General features: G+C 53.7%; 1 protein-coding gene across 1 annotated transcript in view; it reads left to right on the plus strand.

Moving 5' to 3' along the window:
* The window catches only part of ZFPM1 (zinc finger protein, FOG family member 1), a 91,023-nt gene extending 71,259 nt beyond the window's left edge, over positions 1-19,764 (plus strand). Inside the window, exons 4-10 of the mRNA XM_087729525.1 lie at positions 60-193; positions 7,599-7,704; positions 9,401-9,610; positions 12,471-12,695; positions 13,764-13,859; positions 16,423-16,578; positions 17,335-19,764. Coding sequence (XP_087585651.1) covers positions 60-193; positions 7,599-7,704; positions 9,401-9,610; positions 12,471-12,695; positions 13,764-13,859; positions 16,423-16,578; positions 17,335-19,622 — 3,215 coding nt within the window. The 3' untranslated portion in view covers positions 19,623-19,764. The remainder of the gene's footprint in view (positions 1-59; positions 194-7,598; positions 7,705-9,400; positions 9,611-12,470; positions 12,696-13,763; positions 13,860-16,422; positions 16,579-17,334) is intronic.
* Positions 19,765-21,039: the final 1,275 nt, after the last annotated feature.

Here is a 21,039-nt window from a genome sequence, read left to right on the forward strand (position 1 = left end):
GGCTCTTCGTTGACCCTTTGGACTCCTCCAAACCCCCAAACCCCTTTCTTCTCTTTCAGACAAGTTGGAGCTTGTGACCTCCCAGGCGGAAAGCAAGGTGTGCGCCAAAGACAGCATCCCCGGCGGAGTGTTTTGGGGGCCGTTCCCGGGAAATATCCACAGCGAACCTCCTTCTCCAGGACTGAGCGAGCCGGTAAGGTTCCCCCCCCCCCCACCTGAAGACAGGCTGACTTAGTGGAGGGCCAAGAAGAATCCACCCATCCTGGACCTCCACCCAAGAAACGGTCGTGGTAGAATAACAAACACGACACGCAGAGGTTCCCAAAGTTAGCAACTTTAAGACTTGTGGACTTCAACTCCCAGAATTCTCCAGCCAGCTCTGCTGGCTGGAGAATTCTGGGAGTTGAAGTCCACAAGTCTTAAAGTTGCTAAGTTTGAAAACCTCTGCACTACAGCAACAGAGGGGGCCCAGATACACAGGGGGCAGGGGAGTTGTAGTACCAGCATATTTGGGTGCCAGGAGGTGCAACTACCGTATTTTTGGAGTATAAGAGGCACCTTTCTCTTCCCCCCCCCCCCAAAAAGTGTGGAAATGTTGGTGCGTCTTATACACTGAATACAGCGTCCCAAAGCCCCACTGCTACATCCGATTTTTGCAAAAAAAACAGCCCAGTTTTTGCAAATATTGAGGTGTTTTTGCCTCCCCCCCACCCCCAGCCCCCAGCAGCCCTCTGCAAGCTTCAGCATGGCTGGGGCAAGGCAAAACCGCCTCCGTTTCTGCGAAAAACAGCCCATTTTCCACTCATTTTTTTGCCAAAACTGGGACATTTTTGCCTCCTCCCCCACCCCCCCAGCCATGTTGAAGCCTGCCGAGTGCTGCTGGGGGCCAGGGAGGACAAAAACTTTTTTTTTCTTACTTACCTCTTCAAAATCTTGGTGCATCTTATACACCGGTGCATCTTATAGTCCGAAATATACGGTACTTAGCTGGAATTGGCTTCTACCAAGGAATTGGCTTGGAGGGTACACTCCTCCTCCTCTGACTTGGTCTGAATCGATTCCTGTTCTCTGGCAGGACTAGCAGGAGTCGGGGGGGGGGGGAGTCAGAGATCGGGTAGCAAAGAAAGGGACATTTGTGGGTGCATCGTTTCTTTGGGGGGGGGTATCCTTCTCCAACAAAAATATTGCAAAATCGCTCAAAATGCAGCGATAACGCCACCCCCACCAAGAAGCCTGCCCACCTGGCATGATTTATGAGCCAATGGCAAGAGCATTGAAGTCAGAGGTGGGTTGCTACCAGTTCAGCCGAACTGGTAGGAACTTGGCGGCCTGGGACACTAGAACCGGCAGCGACCCCTTCCTGCCACGCCTCCCGAAACCGGTTCTCCTCTGGGGCCGCCATCTTGTTTTTGGTTCTGCGCATGCACAGAAGAATCTTTGAGGCACTGAACTGGCAGCAATGCCAGTAGCAAACACACACACACACACACCCGAAGAAGTGCCCAAATCTAGAAAGGGAGCCATGGGGCGAGGTGCCCCCCCCCACACCTGCCCGGGTACTGGAGAGAAGCAGGGGGCTTCGCTCTGGGCCAGGGGCCTGTTGAGGGGCTTTGCTTGTCTCTTGGAGGTAACCAGGGAGCCTGCAGCCCCTTCCTCTCCCCAGCGCCATCCCGGGAATCGTGGCCTGGGCCGGGCGAGGGCTTGGGACCCGGTCCAACTTTTCCCCGTGCTGTTGCGAAGTTGGCCTCCCCCACTTTCTCTCCCTCTCCGTCTCCCTCTGTTCCCCATTTATCTCTTTTTTTTGTGCTGAATTAAATCCTTGATTAACCCTTATCTTGCCAGTTTGGCGGCTATCTCTTCTGTGGCGCCGTCTGTCCAGACAACCGGTACAGGATGATTGATTCCTTGAAGATAGTCTGCTGCTTTCTTCTGATACTCCATTTATTGTCTAAATATTTTTGCTCCCGTTTCAGCAGCTTCCCTTATCCAGCCACGCTGACAATCCCCAGCCCTCTTTTTTTTCGGCACTCTCTTTTCCTTGGCGTTGTCACTCCTGGGGGAGGCGGGAGGGAGGAAGACCCTGCTGCCCCCTCAGCCTTTCGCCATTCGTGGCTCTCCGCCTTCATCATCAGTCCTGGGTGGGAGGGGGGAGGTTTCCCAGTTCTCTTGCCCCTGAATGCTCTGGGAATGGAGTGGCCCAGAATGGAGCATAGGTTCTTGGAGACTGTCTCTCCTGGACCCTCCTTGGATGCCTAGCAGGTATCTGGTCTTATGGAGCGTCCCTCAAAACTGGGATGGCAGTGCAGGAGCCTCCTTGTGTCCCCATCTCATCCTGCTTTTGGCAAGAGAGATCCATTTCCTTGGTTGGGAAGCCCCTTCGAAGCAGAAGATGAGTGGTTGGGGGTCCTCTATGAATTCCAGTTGGCTGAGTGTAGTCCAAAGAAGGAAGAAGGTAGCTGGGAGAAGATGGTAAGATGGTGGAGCAGAGTTCTTGAACAGTCAGGGATGAATGAGAGCGGTGAAACTGATTTGATTTGATTTAATAAATTTATAGGCCGCCCAATCCCGAAGGACTCCGGGCGGCTTACAGAAAATAAATTTTAAAAAGTAAAGAGTTAAAAAACGAAGAAAACAGATTAAAAGAAGAGCCACATAATGCACCCAGTCTAATCGGGGTTGGACCTCAATCGTGAGGTCAACAGCCCGGGGCCTGCCAGAATAGCCAGGTTTTGATAGCCTTTCAGAAGGCCGAGAGAGTGGGGAGGGTCCGGATCTCTGGGGGTAAGTCGTTCCATAGGGTCGGAGCAGCTACAGAGAAGGCCCTCCCCCGGGGAGCCGCCAGCCGACATTGTCTGGCTGATGGCACCTGGAGAAGACCCACCCTGTGCGATCTTATCGGTCATTGGGAGGTATGCGGCAGAAGACGGTCTCGCAGATATCCGAGTCCTAGGCCCTGTAGAGCTTTAAAGGTGATAACCAGCACCTTGAAACACGCTCGCAGACCAATAGGGACCCAGTGCAGCTCGCGGAGGATAGGTGTAATGTGGGTGTATCTTGGTACACCCAGTATCGCTCGCGCGGCTGAGCAGAGACAAAACATTTAGCATCTGGGTGCCAAAAATTGAGACTGGAGATTTTGGGGTAGGGTGGAGGAGGAAGTGTGGCTTGTGACCTTAAGGGTCAGAGGTGAAGCAACCGGAGTGGTAAGGAGACCAGATTCCGCAAAGCGGAGTCGAAAGATTGGGTGGTGCTTCCTCTAGAGAAGATCCATGAATGGTGTGGATCTCCACCACCTCCTCCTCAAAACAGTTGCAAGGCTGCCGTTCAGAAGACCGAAGAGACTTGTCCTCTGCTGCTCCAGGACTGTTTCTAGGGGGGGTGAACTGAGGAGAAACGCGTCTGAGCGGAACATGCGTGTAAAGGATTTGAGGGTCTGGAGCAGGGGGGTCTCCAAACTTGGCAACTTTTAACCACTTGTGGACTTCAATTCCCAGAATTCTCCAGCCAGCTATGCCTGTTGCCAAGTTTGAAGACCTCTGATCTAAACGGAGAGATTGCAGAGGAAGGGATCACAAGAGAGTAAGTTATGCTGGATGGGGAGTTGACGTCCAGAAGTCTTAAAGTTGTCAACTTTGAAGACCTCTGGTCTGGAGCGACATTTCTAAACCTCGGCAATTGGAAAGGTTGCCTCTCAACAAGCCACCGAGGGGGAGAAACCCTGATCTGAAGAGATGCTTCAGAGTCATTCTATGAAAGTCCTCTTTCCTGCCACCTTCTGCAGGACGGAAATGCCCGGGCCAGAGGGACGCTCCTTTAGTTAGTTTATTAGTTTATTTTATTAGTTTTGTATGCCGCCCACTCTCGGAAGACTCCGGGCGGCTTACGATAAGAAAGGGAGGGGGAATACATAAAACAATACAACAATTTAAAATTACAGCAACATTCATAACTTAAAGTGGGGCTGGATGATTCAACAGCCCCAGGCCTGCCGGAACAGCCAGGTCTTCGTTGCTTTACAGAAGGCCGGAAGGGTAGTAAGGGTCCGGATCTCAGGCCGGAAGGGTAGTAAGGGTCCGGATCTCAGGCCGGAAGGGTAGTAAGGGTCCGGATCTCAGGCCGGAAGGGTAGTAAGGGTCCGGATCTCAGGCCGGAAGGGTAGTAAGGGTCCGGATCTCAGGCCGGAAGGGTAGTAAGGGTCCGGATCTCAGGCCGGAAGGGTAGTAAGGGTCCGGATCTCAGGCCGGAAGGGTAGTAAGGGTCCGGATCTCAGGCCGGAAGGGTAGTAAGGGTCCGGATCTCAGGCCGGAAGGGTAGTAAGGGTCCGGATCTCAGTGCCCCCTTCCTGCTGGGGGAGCAAATCATGGGTGAAGCTTAGCAACTAACCAGGGTGGTGGGCTCGGCTTCTCCTCCTCTCCCTCGTTTAGTGAGGGGTCCGGATAAAGTCTCCCAGGCGGATGTTATTCAGATAGAGTTTCCGATGGTTATCGGGCCCACTGCCGATTGCAGACACTGACCCCTTTGTGAGAGGGGGAACAAGGGGTGTTCTCAGCACCGCGGTGCTGCCCCGGGCCCCTCTTCCTGCAAAGAGTCTGGAGTGGAGAACGGCCAGAGGAGCAGCCACAGCTGGGCTGTCGGCCTGTGTCTGTCGTAGACTTTGGGGTGCGCAACGGGATTGCAGGCCAAAATGGGATACTGCATGGAGCTGGCATCTGCTCCACACCCACCAGGTCTCTGATGGCAGCGAAGGAGATGGGCTGAAATGCCAGGCCTGGGGGGGGGGGAGGGGGAGAAGAGCCCAAGAGCCGAGGTGGCGCAGTGGTTAAATGCAGCACTGCAGGCAACTTCAGCTGACTGCAGTTCAGCAGTTTGGCTGTTCAAATCCCACCAGGCTCAAGGTTGACTCAGCCTTCCATCCTTCCGAGGTGGGTAAAATGAGGACCCGGATTGTTGTTGGGGGCGATATGCTGACTCTGTAAACCGCTTAGAGAGGGCTGAAAGCCCTAGGAAGCGGTATATAAGCCTAACTATTGCTATTCAAAAGTGCAGATTCGGCTGATCTCCCAGTGGTGCCCCTTCCACCCACGTGGCAGTGCTGCCCTTCCCTTCTGCATTGGGGGATGGCTCCCGTTTTCGGGCACGTGCAATCCCAGGCGTCGTAGGAAGGCCGTCAGCAAAAGTGTGTGTCTTTGCTGTGTGTGTGTACGTGTGCAAGAGAGAGAGATGTGCTTGCACGAGTGTGTTATTATCACGCCTTGAGCACTTTGCTTCTTGGAACGATAAGCCTTAAACCAACCAAGACTGTCAGTCTGAGTGGAGGGTTGAGAAATATTGGGACGGATAATTAGATTTTATATCGTTGGTGCTGCAGCCATTGAAGGGATCAGGCAGATTAATTTTCCCCCCTCGCCCTCCTTTCTCCTCATTAATATTCATTAGCGGCGCAGGGAGGCAGGGAGGCTGAGCGGGAGCGAAATGGGGCATTCGGCAAGGGGGAAACGGCCCAGGACCCCTTCCCCTGATCCTCCTCTTCCTCCCCTCTGGCTCCCTCAAAGGGGGCCAAACCCCAGGCACTCTTTTCCTCCCCGGTCCTTCTTGGCCTCCTGGGTGCTGGGCCGTTTTCCCTTCTGCAGCTGTTTGGAGGAAGTGCAAATTCGAACCTCCATGTCCAGCAGCAGTTCACCTCTCCCCTGACCGCCAAGGAGAAAAGTGGCTGGTTTTTTTTCCCTTTGGCCCCTGGCAAAGACGAGCCCGTGTGCCTGTGGCGTTCGAAGGGGCAGAATATTTTTTCTCTCGCCGGCATCTTAATTTGCCACGCCTGTTCCAACAGGGCCTTGAAATTGAGGGGAAGAGCCCTCCAAATCTCGGAGAAGGGGTGAATGTCGGGGGGGGGGGAGTGTCTCCGGGGGGAAGGGGTCTCCTCGGCCCACAGAGGGCAGGGGGTGGGAAGCAAAACCAAATCTGCCACTTGGGTCTCCGCCCCGGGGCGCACCGGGTGGGTCCGTCAGCTGCAAACCACATTCAAACCCGGGGAGGGAATTGCAACGTGCTGAGAAACCGCCGGCTTTGGCTGGAATTTGGCAAAAATGTACATTTAGTTTCGATAGGGCAGGTCGCTGGAACCAGATGCCCCTGGTTGTTTGTTGGGGGGGGGGGGCTGTGAAAGTGCAGGATTCCAAGGGGCTGTGCCCCTCGAGGGCATCCATTGGACAGGGGGGGTCTCTTGAGGCGAGTAGGGGGCTCATCCACTGCCCCTCCAAATCTTTCTCTGCCTCGGATGGACGCGAGGCCTTCCAGGTGTTGGCTGTTTATTCTCTGCTTTGCTCATCCGTTTCTTAGCTTGGGATCATAAGCTCACCTTCCAGTTCTCTGCAAGCACACCCCCCCCAAAAAAACCCCAGTCTGTGGGTGCCCCTCCCTGGGCGGGACCTTCCAACTGTCTCTTCCACGGCAAAGACAAAACTGGGTGGCGGGGAATTCAATAAGAGACAATTCTGGAATGATGCTTAGACTGTTGTCTTCTCCAGAAACTTTGCTGTCCTTCTGGGGGGGGAAGCTGGGGGGGCTCAAGCAAGGTGGTTTCAATGTCCACACTTGCCCATCCCCTTCCCATCACTGCTGAACATCTGGGGCTGCATCAGCAATACACACACACACACACACACACACACACACACACACAGAGGCTCCGTGCCCGGTCAGAGAGAGTCATAGTGCTTCCTTTTGTCTTGTTAAAGTGGGGCCCAGCTTGGCCCCCCTCCAGCAATCCAGCCTCTCCTCCTCCTCCTCCTCCTTTGCCCCCTCTAATCTCTTTTCCTCCCTGCACACCACCGAGGTTAGGGGTGAAGTGGCTGCTTCCTCTCCGGCCGGCACTGGCTTGGCCCGCGGGTGACGAAGAAGAGGAAATAACAAGCTTGTTGTGTTCGTGCTGGGGCCGCAGTGGCCGCGGGGTCACTTTCCGCCAGGGAGGGAGGGGGGCTGTCCTCGGGCGGAGGGGGGCCCCCCCTCCCTGACTCCTCGGGGCCGCCGTGGCCCTGCTGAGCAGCCGTTCCGGAAGGGAAATGAGCTCCGGGCTCTGCTCCGTGGCCACGTGGATCACGTCACCACTGGAGCGAGGAAGGAAGCCACCCGCTGACCTGGGCAGGGGCAGGAGACACGTGGCCACGTAGTCCAGACCCCCCCCCCCTTGCCCAGCATTGAGTCAATTCGTATCTCTGCCTCTTTGGGTTGGGGGGGGGGATGTGTGCCAGGCAGCTCCATTATCACCCACTGGTCCAAGGCTGTCTCCATTCTGAGGGTAGAGCCAAGCCAGTCCTTCAAATGGGAAGGGGCACCTGTTGAGAAGAGGAACCCTGCAGAATGCCCATCCCGCCTTTGCCGGGCGTTTGTGTGGGAAATGTGAGCATCTCCTGAAGCTTCTGCCATGAACTGTCTTCCCAACCGTTAAGTTAGGCTGGTTTGAAATGTAAAAGCCAAAGTTTAAGATCCGTCCAGTTGCTCTTCCAATGGGGGCAGTATCCGTGTTTGGCCGGAGTTCAGAGCCTGTTTGGCCGGAAAGGAGAGTGACCGGCACGTTCAACCCACGTCTCTTCTCTTCCCAGCTGAACCCAGCCGTGACCCTGATCCTGCAGGACGACACCTGCTGGCTGGCCAAGCTTTCCTTGGTCCCTGGCGAAGGAGACGCCAATTCGGTCATCTACAAGAAAGGTGGGCACTTGGGCGGTGAGCCCTGCCTGGTTTGGGGAGGGGAGGGGTGAGAGGGAGGGGGTTCCTTCCAGTAGAGACAAGGCTGGTAGAGATAATTTCCTGGTTTTCAGGAGCAAATTCCCCCGCAGCCTCATGCTTGCACACACCTGGGGTCTGTTGTTAACCATACAGGTAATCAATTGGGACCAGGAGTTCCATTGCTAAACAAGGCGGTCCTTAAGTGAGTCAGAGCCCATCTTTATGACCTTTGGAGTCACTTCAACCATAGGTGCTGATTGCCGAGGACCCAAATTTTGATCCCCAGGTCCTAAGTGATGGGGGGAAGGGAGTGGGAAAGAACAGTCTCCCATTTTTTTTGTGAATGGGTGGTCCAACACTGCCACCTTTCTGTGGCTGTGTGCATTGTGCGCAGGATAGCAAAGTTTCGGAAGCATCGAACAGGCGTTTGGCAACGGCAGCTAAAAGGACAGCAATGCTCCTGCCTGGCCTTTAAAAATCTCTGGGCTCCATTAGTCCTTCTTTCATTTGAATCCTCAGAGGCGCCAAGCATCTCAGTGGCTGAGCAACTTCACCTTAACGTTCTGGGTGTTAAAATTTTGGATCAGCTTGTTTGAAAGTTTCTCCGGGTATTTGGCACGATGGGAACGTTTAGTAATTATTGCACATCATGCCAAGAAGGCACTTTTTATGCATTTAATAAATAATGATCCCTCTGAAGCCCCTACACAATGTGTGTGTGCGGGAGAGAGAGAGTTATATATAAACACAGTATAAAAATATGCTTATAATATGATTAGGATTTAGGATTTATTTCATTTATATGCTGCCCTTTTCCCCGAAGGGGACTCAGGGCGGCTCACAACTCAGTCAAGGGAAAGGAGGTACAAACAGGGGATAAAAAAGACAAACAAACAAACATTTATTTTAGATATATCTTTTATTCCACTCTTTATCCATACCGTTGGACTTTAAACTTTTTTTAAATGCTTTTAAACTGTCTTTTATGTACGCCGCCCGGAGTCCTTCGGGATTGGGCGGCATACAAATCTATTGGAAAATTGGAAATTGGACAATCCAAGAGTACTTTTCAGATTATTTTGCTGTGCATCGAAGTTGTTGAAGAATTCAATTTGGAAATCAATTCAAATCCCACTATTTTACCGCTTCTTTTTCTCCATGCACCTCCTAGAGTTTTGGCCCTGGGATAACCCTGTGAGGCAGGCCGCCTGCTGCAGCTCCCATTTTACCACCAGGAGTAAAATCCGGGGAGGGTGATTTTTTTCAAGGCTGCTTGGGAGACCTTTAGGTCCCATTGGAAGGACATCATCACCTCTCCGGGCAACATGTTGGCCAATTTCCCAGAGCAAACCTTAAGCTGTGGACCGTACGCATTTCTTAAGAGGTCCCTCAGGGGGCGAACATAAGCGCACCAGTGTGCCTGTCCTACTGTCCCCATTGATATGAACTCCTTTTAGGTGTTTATGACGGCTAAGTTTTGCTCATTTTTATCCATTTTGTTTGCGGTATTTTTTCCCATGTTTTTTTTTTCCTACTTGTTTTCTTGCACTTGTTGACAAATTAAAATAAATAAATAAAATAAATAAAAGAAGCAGAACTGAGGCTGGACGACGCTGCTTCTGAAAAGGGGCCCCCCATAATTGTGTTATTTCCCCCCCCCCTCCTCCCCCATTTCCAGATGACTCCATTTGGTGTAAAACCACCAAGGCTCTTTCCGAGGGAGATGCGCTGAAGGCGTTCGTCATGGCCGAGCCGATGGGGATCCCCAACCACGCCGGGAAGATGGAGGGCGGGGAGTCCGCTCCCCCTGTCACTCTGCCTTCCGAAATCCAGCTGCTTCCCCAGCAAGCGGGGATGGCGGCCATCTTAGCCACGGCAGTTGTCAACAGTAAGTGATGGGCTCCTGCAGCCATCCCTGCTCGAGCCGTGGATAGCAATAGCAATAGCAATAGCAGTGGACTTATATACCGCTTCATAGGGTTTTCAGCCCTCTCTAAGCGGTTTACAGAGAGTCAGCATATTGCCCCCAACAATCTGGGTCCTCATTTTACCCACCTCGGAAGGATGGAAGGCTGAGTCAACCCTGAGCCGGTGGGATTTGAACCGCTGAACTGCTGATCTAGCAGTAGCCTGCAGTGCTGCATTTAACCACTGCGCCACCTTGGCTCGTGGATGCCAACTCCTGGGGAATTCTGGGAGTTGAAGTCCGGGCGCCTGGCGGCTGCTCTTCTGCTGGATTAGACTGTTTGCCCCCCACCCCCCTTGGGACTGACCTCAGTGTTTGAAGTTTGATTGATATATTTTTTTCTGGTATGAAAACTATTTTATTTCATTTTCCCTTTTTATACAATCACTTATATACTGTGCAATTAAAAAAGCAATAAACACAACTCATCTTCTATTCCACCATGGAAAACCAACATAACACTTCAATCCTCCGTACACCCTTTCTTCTCCCCCTCCAACTTTCATTTCTCCCCTCCAGCATTCCCCTCTTCTACTTCCCCTCCCTCTCAAACATTCCTTTCTCCCCTTCCCTCCATCTCACCCTCCTTACATTCCCCTCTCCTCACTCCCTCTTGACTCCTCCCTCTTCTTTCCCTCTACTCTACTCTACTGATTGATATTTGTATGCCACCCACTCCCTAGGGACTCAGGGCGGCTTACAGACAAACAAGGGAATATATGGAGTTAAAATAGAAAATAGAAATTAAAATAGAAATACAACAGTTTAAAATACCACAACATATATACTACTTAAAATGGGGCTGGATGCTAATTCAATGGCCCCAGGCCTGCTGGAACAGCCAGATCTTAGTGGCCTTATGGAAGGCCGGAAGAGTAGTGAGGGTCCGGATCTCAACGGGGGGATCGTTCCATAAGGCCGGGGCAGCAACAGAGAAGGCCCTGCCCCGGGGGGGGTCGCCAGGCGGGGGTGACCGGTCGATGGTACCCGGAGGAGGCCCAATCTGTTTGATCTAATGGCAGGAGGTGGTCTCCCAGGTAGCCAGGTCCTAAAGTGGTTCCCATTAGCTGACTCCTCTTCAAACTCCTTTCTGAGCTTCTATTCCATCCTGCCCATCGTGTGCCCATTCGGGAGACCCCCTTCCCCAGGTCTGCCTGGACTGCCTCCTTGTGCCTGGTGGGGTCTCCATGGGAGGGTGGATGAAGGAACGCCAGGAAGGGGCAGTGCCGGAGGAGGTCCATAAGAATAGACCACAACTTCATGGCCTTTAATCAGATCATTACAAGCTCCCTCGACTCACAGCTACAGTTAGAACCAGAATTTCCACTGTTAAGAAGCACGCCGTCTGCTCAGCAAGCCGTGCCTGACTTTATAACCTTATTTGGCGTGGTTGTTAAGTGAATCACATTGTCGTTAGGGAATCTGGCTCCCCCCCCGCCCCCCATTGACTTAGCTTGTTGGAAAGCCGGCTGAGAAGGTCACAGATGGTGATCACACAACCCCCGGGTGCTACAACCCATTGCAAATAGATTCCAGTTGTCAAGGCCCTGGGGTTGCTGCAAGCGGTTGTAAGTTTCTCTTCCCAGCCCTGTTGTAAAGTTCAAATGCTTGCTGAACGGGTGATTGTAAATCAAGGACAGTCTGTAGAAATGGCAACCCAGGGGACAGTAGCAGGTGGAGAAGCCCCCGGTTTGTTCCTGTGAATAATCCCATCTTTTTGGACCGGGCTAAAAAGGAATGCTGGCCCAGAGCGGCCCTTGAGCTTTGTGCTGGGCTTCCTGGGGGCTGGTCTTTTTCATCATAAAAAGGTTTTATTTTCCATTTTCATAGCATATAATCACATGTCTACTATTACATAGTCAATATCAAGTTGTATTATTAAGTACTTACATCAATTCATCTTACCATCAACTACCAAAGGGGGAAAAACCCAGTTATTGGCTCTTCTGCTCTCCATACACTATATTTATACCTTATCCGACACTTTCTTCCCCCTCTCTCCTCCCCCTTTCTACATCCTGTCTTCCCTCCATCCTTTTCTACTCTACTTCCCCTTCCTTTCTCCTTCTCCTCTCTCCCCTTACCACTCCTCCTTATTCTCCTCATCTTCCCCCCTCGCCGTCTCTCCTATCCCTCTCTTCCTATCTTTCTTCTCTCCTCTGCTTCCCACTCTTCTACATCCTGTCTTCCTTCTATCATTTTCTCCTCTACTTCCCCTTCCTTTCTCCTTCTCCTCTCTCCCCTTACCACTCCTCTTTATACACCTCATCTTCCCCCCCTCACCCTCTCTCCTGTCCCTCTCTTCCTATCTTTCTTCTCTCCCCTGCTTCCCACTCTTCTACCTCCTGTCTTCCCTCCATCATTTTCTATTCTACTTCCCCTTCCTTTCTCCTTCTCCTCTCTCCCCTTACCACTCCTCCTCATCTTCCCCCCTTAACCTCTCTCCTGTCCCTCTCTTCCTATCTTTCTTCTCTCCTCTGCTTCCCACTCTTCCTCTAATTCACTTGGTGTATTTCAGCTTCTGAGCAAACTCCCTTTTGTGTTGATGGTATTTATCATTCCATTTCAATATACGTAAAAACGAAAAATAGCAGCATGCATGTACTATCATCCAACGCCCCTCCTCCAACTTAGTACTACTACCTGGGGGCTGGTCTGAGGGAGGAGGATCAGCGGAGGTTTGGCCGGTCGCTCTCCTGTCCTCAATCTTACGTCCTTCGGCGGTTCTCCGGCTGCAAACGCCTCCGTCCTCCTCCTCCTCTGATCCTCTTCTGCCTTCCAGAGGACGTCTTTCCCTGCAAGGACTGTGGCATCTGGTACCGGAGTGAGCGGAACCTCCAGGCGCATCTGATGTACTACTGTGCCAGCCGCCAGAACGCCACCTCGCCCACCCTGGACGAAAAGCCCAAGGATGCCTACCCCAACGAACGCATCTGCCCCTTTCCCCAGTGCCAAAAAAGCTGCCCCAGTGCCAGCTCCTTGGAGATCCACATGCGCAGCCATAGCGGTGAGAGTGGCGCCATTCCCGGGAGCGTCCCTGGTTGGGTAGGAAGGGGCCAAAGGGCCCCGGGACATGGGCTGGGGGAGGTTCCGGTAGAAGAGGCCCCAATTCAGGCACGGAAGCTGGAGGCACAGGCTCACCCTCACCCCTGCTTTCAAAGGTCTCAGTCCTGCCCACGATCGCAGTCTGAGACTGTCTGGGTAGCATTGTGCGGTTGAGTTGAGTTTATAGCAATAGCAATAGCAGTTAGACTTATATACCGCTTCATAGGGCTTTCAGCCCTCTCTAAGCGGTTTACAGAGAGTCAGCATATTGCCCCCAACAATCTGGGTCCTCATTTTACCCACCTCGGAAGGATGGAAGGCTGAGTCAACCCTGAGCCGGTGAGATTTGAACCGCTGAACTGCTGATCTAGCAGTAGCCTGCAGTGCTGCATTTAACCACTGCGCCACCTTGGCCCTTATTATATTTCTATGCCGCCCTATTCCCCGGAGGGGACTCAGGGCGGCTCACAACCAAGTCAGGGGGGGGGGTGTACAAATAAGAAAAAAGAACACGAACAAAACAATACCACAATTTAAAACAACTCAACAACCATACCATTCGAGGGGGGACAAAAACTCTTTAGCCCCAGGCCTGTCAGAACAGCCAGGTTTTAAGGGCTTTGCGGAAGGCCTGGAGGGTCGTGAGGGTCCGGATCTCCACGGGGAGCTCGTTCCAACCACAGAGAAGGCCCTCCTCCGGGTGGTCGCCAGTCGGCATTGGCCAGTGGATGGAATTCGGAGGAGGCCTAATCTGTGGGATCTAATCGGTCTAGTGGAGGTTATTCTCCAATGTGAAGTCTACATCGCTGGCAGTCAGATCTCAGCCATGGAGACCTCCTGCAGCCCGGCCAAAGTCCAGCTGGTCTTTTTAAGGCGCTCCCATCAGCAGGTGTACTCCAACCTCTCCACCATGTCACAAGGGCCATGCGGGAATCCGTGGGCCCTAAGCCCTGACATTTTGGGGCAGAGATAACTCTGCTTTCTTCCCAAGCCCTGCAATTCACACATCTGGCTTCTTTTTTTCCCCCAGGAGAAAGGCCGTTTGTCTGCCTCATCTGCCTGTCTGCCTTTACCACAAAAGCAAATTGTGAGCGACACCTCAAAGTGCACACAGATACCTTGAATGGTAAGTTGGCCCACTCGGGGCTGGAAGTACGGCATGGAGCGAGTCCTTCTCAGGTGCCCATTAGCTGTGGGACGATGACGCTTCCTGCTTATAGCAATAGCAGTTAGACTTATATACCGCTTCATAGGGCTTTCAGCCCTCTCTAAGCGGTTTACAGAGTCAGCATATATTTCCCCCACAGTCTGGGTCCTCATTTCACCCAGATAGATAGATAGATAGATAGATAGATAGATAGATAGATAGATAGATAGATAGATAGATAGATAGATAGATAGATAGACAGACAGACAGACAGACAGACAGACAGACAGACAGACAGACAGACAGACAGACAGACAGACAGACAGACAGACAGAGACAGACAGACAGACATAGAGAGAGGGAGAGATAGATATAGAGAGAGGGAGGGAGAGATAGATATAGATAGATATAGATAGAATAGATAGGGAGGGAGGGAGGGAGATAGATAGATAGATAGATAGATAGATAGATAGATAGATAGATAGATAGATAGATAGATAGATAGATAGATAGATAGATAGCAATAGCAATAGCAATAGCAATAGCAATAGCAATAGCAATAGCAATAGCAATAGCAATAGCAGTTCGACTTATATACCACTTCATAGGGCTTTCAGCCCTCTCTAAGCGGTTTACAGAGTCAGCACATTGCCCCCACAGTCTGGGTCCTCATTTCACCCAGATAGATAGATAGATAGATAGATAGATAGATAGATAGATAGATAGATAGATAGATAGATAGATAGATAGATAGATAGATAGATAGACAGACAGACAGACAGACAGACAGACAGACAGACAGACAGACAGACAGACAGACAGATAGATATAGAGAGAGGGAGAGATAGATATAGAGAGAGGGAGGGATAGATAGATATAGATAGATATAGATAGAATAGATAGGTAGGGAGGGAGGGAGGGAGGGAGATAGATAGATAGATAGATAGATAGATAGATAGATAGATAGATAGATAGATAGATAGATAGCGATAGCGATAGCAATAGCAATAGCAATAGCAATAGCAATAGCAGTTCGACTTATATACTGCCTCATAGGGCTTTCAGCCCTCTCTAAGCGGTTTACAGAGTCAGCATATCGCCCCCACAGTCTGGGTCCTCATTTCACCTAGATAGATAGATAGATAGATAGATAGATAGATAGATAGATAGATAGATAGATAGATAGATAGATAGATAGATAGACAGACAGACAGACAGACAGACAGACAGACAGACAGACAGACAGACAGACATAGAGAGAGGGAGAGATAGATATAGAGGGAGGGAGGGAGGGAGAGATAGATAGAGATAGATAGATAGATAGATAGATAGATAGATAGATAGATAGATAGATAGATAGATAGCAATAGCAGTTAGACTTATATACCGCTTCGTAGGGCTTTCAGCCCTCTCTAAGCGGTTTACAGAGTCAGCATATCGCCCCCACAGTCTGGGTCCTCATTTTACCCACCTCGGAAGGATGGAAGGCTGAGTCAACCCTGAGCCGGTGAGATTTGAACAGCCGAACTGCAGATAACAGTCAGCTGAAGTGGCCTGCAGTACTGCACCCTAACCACTGCGCCACCTCGGCTCTTCACGAACCCGTGCGCAAGGCCCAAGGGAGGCTCCGTTGCTGGCGGTGGGAGCTTCCATTCTTGCTTTGTCCTACCCCACAAGAGTTCCCCGTTGAGCACCCTCGTGGTGGAGGTTCACTGGTGGCGGGTTTGGAGAAAGTCCTGGGCTTCTCTAATTGGACAGAAGACCTTGGCGGCGGAAAGCTCTGAAAAGCAGGGTGGTCTTATGGTGGGAGGGAGAAGAGAGTTTGGTCCCTCTTAGATACCTCCTGGAGATGCCAGATGTGAGCGGCCTTTGCTCAATCTCCTAACTTCAGCATCTGCAGATAGAAGAGTTTGGCTTGAAACTCTGGAAAGCCCCACCTACTCTATAATTTTAGATTATTTGGATAGACCTAAGCGGTTATAGTAAGTTCATTTACTACGCTTCAGAGCCACCTGCTTCCTCCTATCCACTGGGCCCTTGGTCTCCACCACTATCCGAGAAGAGCCGAGGTGGCGCAGTGGTTAGGGTGCAGTACTGCAGGCCACTTCAGCTGACTGTTATCTGCAGTTCAGAGGTTCAAATCTCACCAGCTCAAGGTTGACTCAGCCTTCCATCCTTCCGAGGTGGGTGAAATGAGGACCCAGACTGTGGGGTCGATATGCTGACTCAAAATAGCCAAAAAAACAGGCCATTTTTCAGGGCGTTTTCTGGCGCCTGTGAAGACCATCTAGAAACCAGAAGAGCAGCTGGCAGCGGCACACGTGCCCACAGAGAGGGTTCTGTGTGCCACCTCTGGCACGCATGCCACAGATTCCCCATCACAGATCTAGCCCATTGGTGGAGCACCAGCTTTGCATGCAGATGCCTCCAGATTCGCTAGCCGGTGCCCACCATCGCCAAGTGTGTGGGGAGCTCCTGGCAGCCCCAGGGGGTCGTTTGATGCTCTGCAGACCAAGAATGAGGCCGTTTCCTGTGCTTCCAGGTGTCTGCCACAGCTGTGGCTTCATCTCCACCACTCGGGACATCCTCTACAGCCACCTGGTCACCAATCACATGATCTGCCAGCCTGGCGCCAAGGGAGAGGTCTATTCCCCAGGCCCCACCGTCCCTGCTTCCACCACTAAGCCATTGGCCCCAGGTAAGTGAGGGGCTTCCAGAGGTATCCTGCGAACGGAGGAGGCTCCGTTCGCAGCTCAGGGTTGAAGTGAGGCTTTCTGAGCTTAGCTTGGTGGTTTTCCTACAGGCATTTCATTACTCAAGCTACCTACTGTATTTTTCAAAGTATAAGACGCACCTTTCCCCCCAAAAAAGAGGGTGAAAATCTGGGTGCGTCTTATACACTGAATACAGCATTTTTGCTCTCTTGAAACCCCAACGTCCAAAAAATGGACGTGCAGAGGGTTTGGGAGGCCTGCAGAGTGCAAAAACTTTTTTTTTAATGTAACTCTTCAAAATCTTGGTGCATCTTATACTCCAGTGCTTTTTATAGTCTTGAAAAATACGGTAGTTTCATCAGCGCTAGATGATGTCCCTGTCCTGGTTAGAAGGTCCCAACCGGGGCTAATAAAGAGTTCTGAAGAACCTGTTTCATCAAATGGGCAGTGGTTGAAATTAATAGCAGGTAGCGAATGAACTGGCTGGGGAATTCACAAGTCTCCATAAGTGGATTGGTGTTGGCAGCCATTGGCCAGGTTGCCTGGTCAAGTCCATAATAATAATAATCAACCATGAGAAATGGCTTCCTCTGGATTCTTGGAGAGCAGGAAGATCATTGAGTTCCCAGAAGATGCTAAGCCAGCCCACAACTTCTTCTGAGCTCAGCCCCCCCTCTCCCGCCTCCCGTGCTTTTCCAGAAAGGCTCAACCCCCCCCCCCGTTTATCTTCCCTTCTGCAGGCTTGAGTCCTCCGGGTTCATCCTCTGCGCTCAGGTGCAGCTTCTGTGGCTACGTGGCCAACGGCTTGACCAGCCTCCAGCAGCACGTGGCCTTGCACAGCCCCGCAGTGTCGGCACTGCCCAACTCGGAGCTGAAAGCCGTTCAGCAGAGCCCACCAGAGACCCCCGCCAAATCCCCTTTGCAAGAGGCGAGCGGGTCCCCGGAAGAGGATGCGGGGGGCGCCTCTCCCCCCCAAGAAAGGAGTACTGCTGCCAGCTGGCTTGACGGGGCCCCCCCTGTGAAGGTCAAGGAGGAGCCTTTAGACGAGGAGGAAGAGCTGCGAGGAGACCCCCAAGAAGAGGCGGCTCCTGAACCCGAGGCGGATGCGTCCCCCAAGGCGCCCTCACCCCACAGCCTGCTCTCGGTGAAGGTGAAGTCTGAGATCACTAGCCCTACACCAGGATCCAGTCCGGTGCCCACCGAGCTTGGCGCCAGCACCTCCGGGGGCACCGTCTTCCTGCCCCAGTACCTGTTCGGCCACGAAGCCTCTGTGCTGCCCCAGGCGTCCGAGATCTTGGCCAAGATGTCCGAGCTGGTTCACAGCCGCCTGAAGCAAGGCCACGGTGGGGTGCCTCCCGCCCTCTTCCCAGGCACCCCCGTGCCCAAGGGCGCCACCTGCTTTGAGTGCGAGATCACCTTCAACAACATCAACAACTATTACGTCCACAAGCGCCTTTACTGCTCCAGCCGGCGCCTGGCGGAGGACAGCCCCTCCGTCCCGCGCAAAGCCAAGGCGGCGCCCCCAGCCCCTGCGCCCAAAGGCCCCTCCGCTGCCGGGCCACGCCTCTCGCCTGGAGAGAGCAGCGCAGCCCCAGAGGGGGAACCGGAGGGAAACGCCACCCCTCCCGCCCTAGAGATCAAGCAAGAGGTCAAAGGGGAGGAAGGCGCCGCCAAAGCCAGCCCCTCCCCAGAGACGGACGGAGCCGGGCGCATCAGCGAGGGGAGCCCGAGCCCAGGGGCCAGCTCTGTGGAGGAACCAGAGGATGACCCCAACCGGACCGTCTGCGAAGCCTGCAACATCCGCTTCAGCCGCCACGAGACCTACATGGTGCACAAGCGCTACTACTGCGCCTCCCGCCACGACCCTCCCCTGCGCCGGAGCAGCGCGGCCGGCAAGCTGCCCTTCCTCCCCCAGCCGATCCGCACACGCAAACGCCGCAAGCTGTACGAGATCCACAACGCCAGCAGACAATTGGGGGCCGCCCCAGAGCTTCCCCGCCCCGAGGCGCCTCCCGTGGTCCCCTCTCTCATTTCGGTGGTCAAGGCCACCCCGTCTCCCAGCTCGAGCCCAGATGCCGAGGGCCCCATCGACCTCAGCAAGAAGCCCCGGTTGAGCAGCGGGAGCCGGGTGCTCCCCGCCGCCCTCCTCCCCCTGGCGGACTACCACGAGTGCACGGCCTGCCGGATCAGCTTCCACACCCTCGACAGCTACCTGGCCCATAAGAAGTACTACTGCCCGGCCACGCCCTTGCAGACCAGCACCATGGAGCAGCTGCAGAAGATCAAGGGGGCCGTCCCAGCCCCTCGGAAGGCCCAAGACAGCCCGGAGGGTCGGGCGGAGGAACCCGAAGGGGTATCGATCAAGGTGGAGAAGGTGGTGCCTTCCGTGAGCCCCGTGGCTGCACCAGTCGGCTTCCCTGCCGCAGAGCCACCCCAGCTTCAGCAGCAGCGCCACCTGGAGGGCAAAGCTCAGCACCTCGCAGGCGCCAAGGTGCCCCTGGCCATGTGCCCTTACTGCCCCGTCAACGGCACCGTGAAGGGAGACTTGGTAGAGCACTTCCGAAATACGCACGGACTGTTTGTGACCAAAACAGCAGCAGGGCCCGCGTTGATAGAGGCCACCCGGACGCTGGCGGATGGCAGCCCGCTTCCCTCCCTCCCAGCCACCTCCCCGTCACAGCCGGCCCCCAGACTGCCCAAGGACAGCTTCAACGGCAAAGAGGCGCCCGTCCCTCCCCTGTCCAATGGGAGCCCTCGACCCACAGCTTCTCCCCAGCCCCTCCTACCCCTCTCCCCCTCCGTCCCCTTGCCCCTCTCCCCCCTGCCCGAGGCCCTGCCCAGCACCCCCCCTTCCGGGCATACGGACAAAGCTGCGCAGACCCCTTCTGGCAAAGGGCTGGCCACGCCCGTGGCCAACGGCAGCCACCGCTTTTGCCGCCTTTGCAACATCAAGTTCAGCAGCCTGTCCACCTTCATCGCCCACAAGAAGTACTACTGCTCATCGCACGCGGCCGAGCACATCAAGTAGCACACCAGCCCTGCCTGTCCTTGTCCGCGAGCAGCATTGGCCTTCCTGGGAGTGGAGGCCTCTTGCCAGTCACGGCAGCCGAGGGGACTGCTCCCTCCTCCCCCCACCATGTGCTCTCTGCCCTTCGGTCTTGGACCAGGGAAGGTTTGGGTTTGCATGAAGAGCAGCCATGGAGGAGGGCCTTCCGTAGCAGAGCCTGAGAAGGGGGGAGATTGAGGGCGCAGCAGGGACCCTGCTTCCACTGAAGCCCAGAGGCCCAAGGTGTGTCCCCGGGGGACTACTTTCTTCAGCCCGGCACACTAGGGTGCCCCCCCCACTCTCCCTGCTCTCAAGGCTGCGTTGTTCAGGGTTGGCTGAGGTAGGATCTGAACAGCAGGTATGAGCTGCACGGAAGGAGCTACACGACCGGAATGCCACTTGGAGGACCCGTCCCTCCGAAGCTCAACACAGCTCACTTGCAGGAAGAATCGGAGGCCCCCCGTTGCTCCGTCTTCTTTTTCCAGTTTGTTTGGCACTTCCTCCCGCCCGACCCTTACCCCCCCTTAGTGGTGGTTTTGCTGCCGAGCAACTGCTACCACAGGGACCCAAGAGACATTTCGGACAGCCCTTTCAGGTTGCAGAATCTCGGCCTCGGATCAAGCACGTGCATGTTTCCCCCTTCATTGGGGCAGGAGATCTTCCTTGGCGTGCCTGGCACCCCCCATCCTCCTCCTCCCCCCCCCCACCGCCCCGCAGGGCCCAAGATCAGAGGGCAAAGCCAAGGGCCTGAATCCTGAGCACAAGGGGCCCCTTGGAGAATTGGGGCTTCTGAGGGTGAAGATGAGGGGACGGCCGTCCAGATTTCATTTGTAGAATCCCTGGGCATTTCGTACAAGTCACCTTTAATTTCAATTCTTTTCTGGAACACCGACTAAAAACAAAACTCAGATCATCTAATGAGGAGCAGCCGGTCTTTCATGGTTGGGAGCGGGGTGCAGATTTACACTCTGTGCATGCTCTGAGACCTCGGCGGGTCTGGCCATTGGAGAAAAAGATAACGGAGCTAAATCATGGTGGGGAGCAAACCTAGCTGTAGTGCTTGGCTGCCCTGTTTTCCTAGAGAAAGACCCCCCCTCCCACTGTTCAGGGAGGTGAAAAGTCATGCATTTCCCCTCCCCCAGCCCCAGGGAAGCTTGGAAGGGGCAGGGGCTTTGGGGGGGGGCTCCTCTTGGGATGGGAGAGATCCTAGCAGGGAACGATACCCCGCCTTGCCTTCCACATCTCTGGATAAATTCCGTGGGGCGTTCTAAGGTGTGGGGCAGCTGCTGTAGCCTCCTAGCCTAGCAGAGACCCCCCCGGGGGGTCTTTGCCCAGCCCCTCTCCCCGGCATTTGATCCTGCCACTTGCTGCCATCCTGAAAGGCCTTAGTTCTTCGGGA

The sequence above is a fragment of the Thamnophis sirtalis genome, unplaced genomic scaffold (genome assembly GCF_051295495.1).
Source record: "Thamnophis sirtalis isolate CommonGarterSnake01/CBP01778 unplaced genomic scaffold, rThaSir2_p1.2 scaffold_14, whole genome shotgun sequence".
NCBI lineage: Eukaryota > Metazoa > Chordata > Lepidosauria > Squamata > Natricidae > Thamnophis > Thamnophis sirtalis.